The 12,021-nt window shown below is 44.5% G+C and overlaps 2 protein-coding genes across 2 annotated transcripts; both read left to right on the top strand.

Annotated features, from left to right (window-relative positions):
• The first annotated feature begins 117 nt into the window (after positions 1-117).
• On the top strand, positions 118-5,299 carry foxred2 (FAD-dependent oxidoreductase domain containing 2). Its single transcript, XM_048991300.1, has 10 exons — positions 118-291; positions 680-905; positions 1,223-1,534; positions 1,972-2,223; positions 2,348-2,680; positions 3,116-3,282; positions 3,449-3,614; positions 3,791-4,017; positions 4,386-4,556; positions 4,673-5,299. Exons 2-10 carry the CDS (start codon positions 685-687, stop codon positions 4,903-4,905), a joined length of 2,082 nt encoding a protein of 693 aa, XP_048847257.1. The 5' UTR covers positions 118-291; positions 680-684; the 3' UTR covers positions 4,906-5,299.
• Positions 5,300-5,535: 236 nt separating this feature from the next.
• ankrd54 (ankyrin repeat domain 54) lies at positions 5,536-9,309 on the top strand. The gene is made up of 8 exons (XM_048991301.1): positions 5,536-6,209; positions 6,544-6,591; positions 6,875-6,973; positions 7,065-7,136; positions 7,311-7,358; positions 8,181-8,305; positions 8,492-8,599; positions 8,720-9,309. Exons 1-8 carry the CDS (start codon positions 5,852-5,854, stop codon positions 8,792-8,794), a joined length of 933 nt encoding a protein of 310 aa, XP_048847258.1. The 5' UTR covers positions 5,536-5,851; the 3' UTR covers positions 8,795-9,309.
• The last annotated feature ends 2,712 nt before the right edge of the window (positions 9,310-12,021 follow it).

Raw genomic sequence — 12,021 nt, 5'->3', positions numbered from 1 at the left:
TAGATTTCTTTAGAATGTTACGATAAAATCAGTTTCTTCATGGTATTTAAAACGCAGTGGAAGTAAGTTTTTTTTCGGGGGGGGGGGGGGGGGGGCTTTATTTGGCCACGCCCCTTTCATCCATCTCTGCTTCCTCATTGACCGAAGGCGACGGCAGTGATTCCTGGAAGACTGGAATGCTGCTGGAAATATGTTCGCATCCGCGTAGCGAGCCGCTGTCCGACTGCATGCTGATGTTGGCGCGGATGCGTTTTGCTCGATGCTAAGGTGAAGCGGTCCGTGCTCCGAGAGGTAAGACGCTCCATGTTGATGTCTTTCCCCTCTCGGCGTTACCAGGCTTTTGCGGCGAGCTACGAGCCGCTGTATGGACACGGCAGCAGGTTTGCCGGAATGCGAGTCCTTAAGAAGAGCATGTGTCGGAAATCCAGCACGAGGATACAGAACAAGCCGGGCCTACTGTTTCTTTTTTCCTGCATTGCATGTGATCGAAACAATTTTACGTCGCATAGTTATATTCCGAGTCGTCTTTATAGTAATAACAACATAAACGTTTGCCCTGCTTTATTTTCTCTCTGTTTTTAAGTAAAGTATGGGTTTTAACTGTATTCCTAAGTCTAGACGATTTTGCATTCTGTTATCCGTACTCTTTTCAAACGATTTTTTATGTCCGTTTTCCTAGTGCTCATGCTTCCCTCTTCCCTGCCCACCCTCACCCTCACCCTCCTGCTTGCCTTGGGCCACTGTCTCCGTGATGAGCATCCCAGCTCCAACAGCACCTGTCGCCATGACTACTGCGTGCTGGGGGCCGGACCTGCAGGTCTACAGATTGGCTACTTCCTATCGCACAGCCAACGGGATTACATCATTCTAGAGAGGAATTCTGCCCCTGGGAGTTTTTTCAACATGTGAGTTTCTTGCCACATGGTTTAGCGTCTTGTTAGAATTAGAATTTGGTGATCAGTGATCATTGTTGGCACACCACAGCATACAGTGCACAACAACGAAATGTGTCCTCGGCATTTAACCCATATGTGACACTGTGACATAGCAGGGGGCGGCTACGTCAGCACCCAGCGTTAGTTAAACTGCGATAGAATGATTTCAACGTATAAAGGATCCCTAGTTGCTCATCCCTATTCACCATTTAAAATAAAAACGAGAACATCCTTTGAGAGAATCCCTGCATCCACGATCTGTCTCTGCTTATCTTCCTCTTTGGCAGATACCCTAGACACCGGAAGCTCATCAGCATTAACAAGATCTACACGGGGAGATGGAACCGTGAGTTCAACCTCCGGCACGACTGGAACTCACTGCTGAGCCATCGGCCGGACCTGCTGTTCCAGCGAGTCAGCAAGCAGCTGTACCCAGACGCGGACGACGTTCCTCGCTATCTTTCCTTGTTTGCCAAGGAGCTGGACCTTAAGGTCCAGTACGGAGTGGACATAGGAAAAATTCGGGCCTCTGAAGACAGCGACCAGGGAGGGCGGAGCTATACGCTAATAGACCAGAACGGCCTGGAATATTCATGCAGGTATCTTCTGTTCACCTTTATCTTCTGGGAATTGGTCTCTATACATATAAACAACTTAAATGCAGTGCTGCCACTAAAGATTTTGCACCCCCCCCCAATCTAAATTTTATAGGTCACTTGGAATTGTCCTTACACCCCCCCCCCCCCCACCATATTTTTTCTGGCTTTATTTTGGCACTGCACTCTCACACCTAAAGAATTATGGGATTGATACTTGTCCCCCACTCTGAGTATGTGGAGTTTGCGTGTTCTTGGCTTTTCCCAAGGTGCATCCTCTCACTTTCCAAAAACAGGTGGCAATGCATATCAGCCTCTAAATTGCCCTGTGAGTGTGTGTGTACCCTGTGATGGACTGCCAACCTTGCCTTGTGCCCAGACCCTACTGTGAGTGTCTGCCCTGTTTGTTCATAATATGGACATTCTTCCCTGCCCATCAGGGTCCTGCTGGTGGCCACAGGTCTCTGGGTGCCTGAAGAGGTGAAGTTCTTTGGCTCCGAGCTGGTTGAGGGTTATGAGTCCATACCTGTCGATCCAGAGGAATACCAAAACCAGGCAGTATTGATCTTGGGCAAAGGGAATTCCGCCTTTGAAACAGCACAGAGCATTCTGGGTAGGGCCAGCCGCATCCACCTCTACAGCCCAAATCCAGTTCGCTTGGCCTGGCAGACACACTATGTTGGAGACCTCAGGTGCTCACACATTTTATTAACTGATTTTATTACTATTGTTTATTTCTTTTTTTTGGTTCATATTTCATGCCGTTGTTTCTTTGTCTTGCAAAAACCACATTAAATCCCCTTTATTCCCATTCAGAGCTGTCAATAATGAGTTACTAGACACTTACCAGCTGAAATCACTGGATGGCCTGGTGGAAGGCGGGCTTGAAGAAATCGCCATTGTCAAGTACAGTCCTGGAAAGAAGGCCTCCGGCAAAGAGAAAAAGAGTGACCGGAAAGACAAGAAGGGGCGTGGTCAACTCTACCTGACCTTGGCTGATTTGCTTCAAGAAAACAACGGCAATAGGAGTTCAGGCATTACCGCGGCAACCCTGCCTGGTTACCACAATGACAACTTTTCACTCCGGCAACCGTACGACCGTGTGATTCGCTGCTTGGGATTCCGCTTCAACTTCTCTATCTTTGATAGGTATGGACAAGACATGATAATCTGATCAGATGTATTTTGCTGTATGAATTGCAAATTCCTTGTTAAAATATCACATAAAATATTGTATTTTTAAGGGAATAGCTGATAAACTCTTATGTAGGCTACACTGGGGCGGCACTGTGACTCAGTGAGTCACACACACACACACACACACACACAAAGAGTTTGCATGGTCCCCCTGTGCTGTGTTGGATCTTCATCTCTATCATTATTATGTACTTTATTATTATTATTATCATGTACTGTGTTATTATTGTTCCTCCAGGACTTTGGGAATGGATCTTATTCATAACCTGTGGATTGCCTATAACGCCCATGTTTAGTGTGAATTCTTATACGATTAAAAAAGGACAGGAGATCCCCCCCCCGGTACCTATGAGAGCCGCGGCATTTTCATTATGTTTCGCCCTTCAGCTCTGCCCGGCCTCCATGCAGTAGCGTGGCTAGGGGGCGCTTTCCGGGGGTCACTGCGTGGTACGAGGGGAAGAGGACCCCCGGCCTGTTCGTGTTGGGGGCAGCGGCCCATTCCAGAGACTACCGCTCATCCGCAGGAGGCTTCATCCACGGCTTCCGCTACACGAGTAATCCGCCTCCCCGCCGGCCATGTTGTTAGCTGGTTACGCGCGGCATGCTTCATTGGCGCGTTGTCTGTTAGCCCTGGGTGGTGATGCCTGAAATTGCAGAATCGTGTCTATCTGGCACAAGGTGGCACATTGTCACGACTCTCTGGTCTGTTTTGTGGCTCAGTACGCTCCATCCACCGAGTCCTGGAGCATCGATACCATGGCAAGACTTGGCCCACTACCAAGCTGGAGACCACACAGCTGCTATCCTGGCTGCTAAAGAGGGTTAACGAGGCCTCTGGGCCATACCAGATGTTTGGGGTGTTGGCCGACGTTATTCTCCTGCGAGGGTGAGGAAGGACCTGACCATCCCCCGTCTACATTTGGACAACAACTGTTGTCAGATTCAACTTTTTTTTATAATAAAATTACTGTCATGGGGCAGCGTGTGGCTTAGTGTGCTTAGCCTCTGTGTTGGTGGTTTGTATTTAAACAAACTTCATTCTGTTTATTTTCCTTCCTTAAGCTCTTACTGTGAATACCTGGAAGAGTTCCCCATCCAAGCCCTGGCACAATTCACCAACCTTTCGGGTCACCAGGTCACAGAGCAGGGCCTGCTGGTTCTGATTATGCAGTACGGGCTGAACCGCACTGACACGCTCGGACCGGGCCGGGCAGAGTCTGAGTGGACTCGGGCTTGGAAATCGAACTTTCTGCACCCTGTCCTGTACTATTACAACACACTTCCTACGGGTGAGAGGCCATGTTGATATTCTGCGTCCCGTTTAGGTTTGTCAGACAAACATTACAGCTTCATATCTGTCAGACAAGAAATGTTTCATTACCCACAGAGAGACCTATGACAAAACTGTGGACTGGAGTTGTACTTTTTGGACCTGAACTTTCCATCTTTGAATTTAGTGATCATTGTTGACACACTGTTATACTGTACTATTTTAACCTCAGTGGTGCCTTGCTGGTTGGGGACTCGAACCAGCAATCTTTCATTTACAACTGTGCTTCCCTAACCATTAAGCCACCACTGCTCACATTAAACCACCACTGCCCATGTTACTGAGTGAGTAACTTCCCCAACACTGTCAATGGTATGATCCTCATAGAACAAGATATGAAATACCGCCCAGTTGGATGGCCACTGCCCCGGCCAAAGGCTATCCACCACATTATCGAAGACTTCCTGACGGAGTGGGATGGGCCTATATCTCATAGCCAACCACTGCGCCGTTTTCTGGAGCACTGCCTTCAGACCGACCTCAGGGCTTTTTATGCAGGTATACTGAACGCACTGATAAAGATGTAATCGTAAGAAAAGGCTTGGAAGTATTCATGTACAACACTAACGCAACAGTTACTTTTATACAATTATTTTTTCCCTGATTGTCTACAGAATCCTGTTTCCTTTTCTCTCTGACCTACACTGAGCCACCCCTCTTCTGTCGCCTGGGTTACCTGAAGAAGCAGGGCATTGTGGGTAAGAGTAAGCAGTGGCAACGTTCGCACGAAGACGGGGTGATGGCTGATGATGATGAATCCAGGACGTCTCCAGAAGAGAATTCCCTCCCTGAGTACCTGTCTGAGGCTGAGCCTTCTGTAACTTCAGGGATGAACTTTGACCTTTAATTATATGGAACCAAAATTAGTTTGTTTCTTTCAGTGTAACCCAAACTCCTCCTACCTCTGGCCACATCTTAAAATGCCAAATGTATCGGTTTGGTTTTTTTGTTTTCGCTGAGAATTTAGCTAATATTCTTCATGTATGTTTTTGAAATATAATTTTCATATTTTTCGTTAAAGTATATGTACTGTTTTATACATATATTTCGGTATGTGTGTCTATATAAATATATACAAGCTTTTTTGCAATGTGGAACCATGCGAAATATACTATATTTTATATTTATTTTTATACTGTCATCATTTATCATGCTAGACTCGTTTTTCACCAGAGATTCATTTGGGTGTTGCTTTGTGCCTATGTTTGAAAATAAATAAATAAATATGATGAGAGAACAAATTTTCAATACAAATACATACTTTCATTATCTGGTTCAAGAAAAACGGAATGATAAAAACGGCAATGGATTAAACTTCCTGTTTGATGCAAATTTATTTAAATACACCATGTTTTCAAAAAAAATAATTTTCTTGGCGTAAATTCTACAGAACCGCGGTGTCTTGGTCCTTAACCCCCAATTGGTCGGCCCTAAACGGAAGCTGCAATTTGATTGGTCGAATTCATTCGACGACCATAGTAGGAACAATGGGAAAATATTCTGCGCAGGCACAACTGGAAAATATGAAACTTACGCCATTTTGGCTCTCAACATAGGACGATACTGAAGATGATTAAATCGCTATTTCGAGATACTCTGTAGAATCACTTTGGCAAATTGATTCATTAGCAAGTGTTTCAGTGTGTTTAACTAGATGCTGCCTTGTGCTAGTCCGAGAAAAATATGCTTGCGAATGAGTTGGGCGTGTGCAAATTTGTAAATATCGTGCAGTAGTGAACTTTAAACGTAAGCGTCTACTTAGAAAAAAGCTCATTCGACAAAGTGGAGGGGAAATGGAGAGGTGGAGTCCCATCGTCGCTACTGCTTCGGACGATGAAAGGTCCAGCTCCGAGGGCGAGTACACGGTTGACACTAGAGCGCCTGCAGATTCGGAAATTGAGGCAGGTAGACAGATCGACGAGGACAGAGGAGACGGGGCTGCAGTCCGGTTCGGGTTTGGAGCACAGGCGATGAGACTGGGTCGGAGTGGACAACCTGCCGATCAAGAGCTACGATACCTGCATCTGTTGTGGGAGCCTAATCGTGCCGCCGCTGGGCCTGATGGTACGAGTAAGCTGGGAAAGGTGACGCCGAGCAGAAGCAGGCGCCGAGCTCGCTGCAGTGTCGGGCCCATCGGCAAGGACCTCTACGGTACTGAAAGTTTTCGATCCAAGTTATCCAGTGATCTTTAAAAAACGTGCACCAATGCCTTCACATAACTGCTCCACCCTGCAGTATGATCGATGTCACCTCTTGATCGAAATCGTATGCGTTTTCTATGCATTTTAGACAAATGGCTTGGGCAAATAACAAGAACTATAAATATCTCGGCGGAGTGCTGTTTCGTAACGCAAATATATGCCTGTTACAGCAATTCACACTATTTTAACAAAGTAACGATGAAGCCACTGCTCTCAACGCTTCACTGATAATGGCAAAAGTTAAGTGGAAGTGAGTTTCTTACTTTTGTTTTTCATCTTTCTAGCTGTAAGGAGACTCAGAGAGGCTGCCAATGGGAATGACATAGATACAGGTATGAAGACAGTCATCAATGTGTGCTTTTTATGTAAAGCTCGTGGGGTAGGGGAGTTATCAATGATGAATAACATTTTAAGACGCTAATAACAGGCCTACTAGTAGGTTTGCCACCTGTCCCTTATAATACGTATAATACGGATGCCACCCGTCCTTTATTATATGGGATCGCCATGTATTATTCGGGATTATTATACGTATTATAAGAGACTGATGGCAGCTGTATTATACGTATTATAAGGAATGGGTGGCAACCTATTCTCTCTGTCATATCATTAAAGTACAACGCCTGCTTGAAGAGGAGGTTGACCCATGTGCTGCAGATGATAAGGGCAGGACCGCCCTGCATTTTTCTTCTTGTAACGGCAATGAGCGCATCGGTGAGTCTTGGGGCGGGCGGTCCGTACCAGGGTGGCGGGAGACTGTCCGAGCGAACATGATGACGACTGTTGTTCTCTCTCTTACCCATAGTGCAGCTACTCCTGAGATATGGTGCCGATCCCAACCAGCGGGACGGTCTTGGAAACACACCCCTCCATTTGGGTAAGACAGGGGACAATCTGACATTTCGATTTCAGCATGAATGGCGGCCATTACAGGCAGTGGTGTTCACCTATATCATCATCATCATCATCATTATTGTTGTTTGTTTTTCGGCTTGTGTGAAAAGAGTTGTTTGGACACAGTATGTTCATTTTGTCCTCTGTTTGTCTCCAGCTGCCTGTACAAACCACGTGCCAGTCATCACTACGCTACTGAGAGGAGGTGAGAGGACACTATTCCGTGTGTGCATCTCAGTTTTTAGGTGAACAGCTAGCATATACCGTTACAAATATACTGTAAGTGTATTTTAATCAGTCTTGCTGTTCAGTAATGCCAGGTACCTTGTGACCTATTATGTGGGTGCATATATAATGAAGAATATATTATTTGATTTTTATTATGCAAATCAAGTTACTTGGTTATTTATTATATTTTATGTTAGCACATACACCTGTAAAATGTAAATTAGCATTAGGCAGCGGAAGGCCAGGAAGTAACATTTAAGTCTTTAACCTTTAGCATATGAATAAACTTTTGTTTGATTCTGTTTATCTGGGTCTTGAGAAGGAAGATTTAATGTCGATTTAATGGCAGTTAGGTGGGGAAAATGAACAGTGCGTGTTTCTTTATCCTTCTGTTCTGCCAGTGCAGACTAGCGGAATGACGTTACATCTTTAATAATGAATTAAGAACATGTCGCAGACCAGTATTTCCAGACCTCGTCTGTGTGATGAATGACTCCATTGTCCTCCACCACTGAAAATGGCTGATTGTCTAAAGCGAGCATCTCCATAATTTTAATAGTTATGCTTTTTGCTCTGGTGCTGCTGACTTTGAATATTGATAAATTTTAAATACCGACTGGCAGTATCGGCCAAGATTGACACGCTGGACTGATATCAGTGTCCTGTTATTTCAGGAACATCAGCCGTTATCGATGTTAACCGTTATATTGTACAACTCTGAATTGATGGTATTTATTTATTTTTATTGTCTACGTTTTTTCATAAAATGAAATGTGATGGTGCCCTCCCCCCCCCCCAGGCGCCCGTGGTGACGCCCTGGACCGTGCTGGAAGGACCCCTCTGCACTTGGCACGGTCCAAACTCAACATCCTACAGGAAGGAAACTCGCACAACATAGACACCCTGAGAAGCGAGGTCACCCAGGTAATATTTCCAGGGAAGCGCCCAAGATTACGCATGCATGCTGGGGCGGCGGGTTAAGTGTGTGTGTCCCGTGCCCACGGCCGAGATGCGCAGTGTATAATTGCTGAACACACTCTGTTTCACAGGCTGTAGTAGTCCAGTGTTTCTCTGCTCTCCTTTTACCATTGATTCTCGCTCTCTCCACAGATTATCCAGATGCTGAGAGAATATTTGAATGCGATTGGACAGAGTGAGGACCGAGAGAGACTGGATCGCATCTCCACGCAGCTGCAGCACACGCGGACCAAAGCGCAGGTAATGCACAGGCGAGCCATAGCTAACGCGTGCAATTACATGCATGTCACGGTCACTCATGCATCTGTCCAGGATAACGATTCCATTCACTAAAAACACATCTGCCGTTCTTCCCCACAGGTGGATGAGGTCACAGATTTACTGGCCAGTTTCACGTCTCTTAGTCTACAGATGCAGAGTTTGGGAGATAGGTAGAGGGCGTTCTATGGAAGAAGGGGGGGTGGGTGCAGTGGTGGGTAGTTCAGGTCCAGATAGTCAAAGTCCAGACCAATATTTTGTTCCAACCAACCAGTTGAGTACATTGTGACAGTCACTCTTCATATTTAACTTGTTGGTTGAAACAAAATCTTGGTCTGGACTTTTACTCTCTGGACTTGAACTGCCTACCTCTGGTTGGGTGGAATTGGTTAATTATGAAGGCGTTATAAAGTGGATGTGGAAGGATGTGTGTGAGTGTATGTGTGTGTTAATCTGTCTGTTCGTACAGTGTCTCTCAGCTGTGATTTGCCTTCCGTGCGCTGCAGTGTTTCTCGTTTCCTGTCTGCTTCGTGACAGTTTGTGTGTTTTAGTTTCGTTATATTTGTTTGCCCTACTGACCCCCATGTCTTTGTATGAAGATATTTTTCTGGAGCTGAAAAACTAAGGTCCTTGTTATTGCTGGTGGTAACCATCAAATAAATGATATATAAAGCCAAACCGTGACATTTTAATGTGACTGTGTTGTTTTCATTAATCTCGCAGCAACATCCCTTTAAATTTTGCTATTTGAGATTGAGTTTGAGTTCGCCATGAAATACCATTTCCTGTATGGCAGAGTCGCATCTGAGTCTCGGTGTACTGATCTTATTTATAGAACTTACCCAATTAAGACTCTCTCATGATAACCAAACAAAGGTTTGTTGGGAAATATGTTAGACATATTTACATAATATGCTTATCAGAAATAAATAATCTCATGAGATTAAGCGCAAGGAGAGGTGACAGCCGACACAAAGGCAGTAAGTGCTGAGTCTGCACCTGTGTGACCCTCTCTGTCTTGTTCTGTACAGTCAGAGAGATGGTGCTCATGCTTGGTGTTAGACTGCAGAGCCCACGCCATGCAGTGATGATGGCTGCATGCGGGCTCATTGCCTGAGTTTTGCGAAAGGGGGATCATTCAAAACGTGCCCCCCCCCCGACCCCCCTGTATGTCAGCCCTGTGTTCCAGGAAGAGCCCTTGGCAGTTTGTAGTGTGCTCTGCCGTACTTGTTCCAGAGGACATAGCCTTGTTGTTTTTTTGTAAATTTTTCAGTTTATTTTTATTGATATTTTTATGTCACTAGCTTCACAGCAAGTAGGTTCTGCACTCTGCCAGCATGGTGGAGATAAAGATAGGAATACATGGACTGTGTGTGTGCATTGATAGGTTGATAGATTAATGACTCTTGCCATGTCTTTCTGCAACCTGACCTGCATCAAATGTCTTGAATTTAATTGCTTATACAATTTCAGTAAGCCAGTTGGAAGATAGGTAACAGATCTTTTATCAATGACTGCATTTGCAATATTTTTAATGACCATAGGGTGGCAGTAAGTGGAGGGGAGAAAAATCCTGTGGGCAATTTATATATTTTAAGTGTGTATCTAGGTGGTGAATTTCACACAGCATCTGAACTGGGAGTTTAATTATAATTGTTGAGACTGCAGTAATATAATCATTCAGCTCCGTCAGACTGCAAGTTCACATTGTTATCGCTGAAGGCCAGGGATAATGTTTATGAGACTATGCGCTTATTTCTGGAAATGTGCCTCACAAATAATAAATGAATAACGTTTTCCGTACCCAATGGAACGATTGAATTCTGAACCATGTTACTATGGTAAGAGCGGTTCCTTAACCACTGTACCATTTAACCCCATAACTTACTGTTCCCTTTTCTATTACTCAACCAAGACCAATTAGGATTCTGGTTGAGTGTGTTTAGATATTTAAGTTCTGACACTATTACAAACCAATAGGATAAAAAGAAAGAAAGAAACTTAAAGGAAATTAATATCTGATTTTTTTTTGTCAAGGTATGTTTATTTAAGTTTTACAACTGAACAAGTATGTGAAGGACACAACCAAAAATTTGTGGGGAAAGGGAGCAGCAAACTTTCCCCAGGATCCATTCAGTGCATATCTCATCTTTTTGATCTTAAGAAAAGACAATGTATCACGGATCCACCTACCAAAGGAGGGGGTGGGGGTTGTTCCAATTTAGGAGAATAAGACGCCCTGCCAAGAGAAAGGAGTAGGCTGTGCTGTTTAACTGTGGTTTTTATATACCCAGATTCTGTGATGGTACATCAGAAAGTCCCAATTGGGGATAGGGTTCAATTGTTAAGCAAGTGATTTTTGAATTGTGACTCGAGTACGGAGCAGCAGAATGCTGTTGGACTTAGAAATGACCAAAACGTGTGATAAAGACTGGAAGGAACTTGCTTGCATCTGTCGCAAATAGGACAAAGGGAAAATTCTGGAGACCTTGGGCCTTAGCCATGTAGAGTCATTGTACAATCTTAAATTGAATAAGACCATGTTTGCCACAGATAGATGAAGAATTTATTCTTTTAAATATTATAGTCCGTTGATCATCCGTTATGTCTATCCCCAAATCCGTCTCACAGATTTCCTTTATTGTTGAGAGTGAAGCACCTTCTGTATCCGAAATAACAATATATACTATATGGACAAAAGTATTGGGACAATATCTCAATAATCAAATTCAGGTGTTTCATACAGACCCTTTGCTACTGTTGTATAAAATCAAGCACCTAGCCATGCAGTCAGGTTTACAAATATTTGTGAAAGAATGGGTCGTTCTGAAGAGCTCAGTGAATTCGAGCAAGGTACTATCATAGGATGCCACCTTTGCAAGAAGTCAGTTCGTGAAATTTCTTTCCTGCTAGATGTTCCACGGTCAACTGTAAGCGGTATTATTGCAAAGTGGAAACGCTGAGGAACAGCAGAAACTCAACCTCGAAGTGACAGACCACGTAAAGTAACAGAGTGGGGTCAACGGGTGCTGAGGCACTTAGCAACGTTCTGTTGAATCTAACAGAATTCCATACTTCCTCTGGCATTAACCTCAGCACAAAAACTTTGTTGGGAGCTTCGTGGAATGGGCTTCCATGGCCGAGCAACTGCATGCAAGCTTCACATCACCTACCTATCATCCGCAATGCCAAGTATCGGATGGAGTGGTGTAAAGCACTCCACCACTGGACTCTGGAGCAGTGGAAGTGTGTTCTGTGGAATGAAGAATCACACTTCTCTGTCTGGCAGTCTGGTGGATGAGTCTGGGTCGGGTGGATGCCAGGAGAATGTTACCTGCCTGACTGCATTGTACCAACTGTAAAATTTGGTGGAGGAGGGATAATGGTATGGGATTGTTTTTTAG

The sequence above is a fragment of the Brienomyrus brachyistius genome, chromosome 22 (genome assembly GCF_023856365.1).
Source record: "Brienomyrus brachyistius isolate T26 chromosome 22, BBRACH_0.4, whole genome shotgun sequence".
Classification (NCBI taxonomy): Eukaryota; Metazoa; Chordata; class Actinopteri; order Osteoglossiformes; family Mormyridae; genus Brienomyrus; species Brienomyrus brachyistius.
The sequence above is the reverse complement of the archived record's forward strand: the minus strand, read 5'-3'. Positions and strand labels throughout refer to the sequence as shown.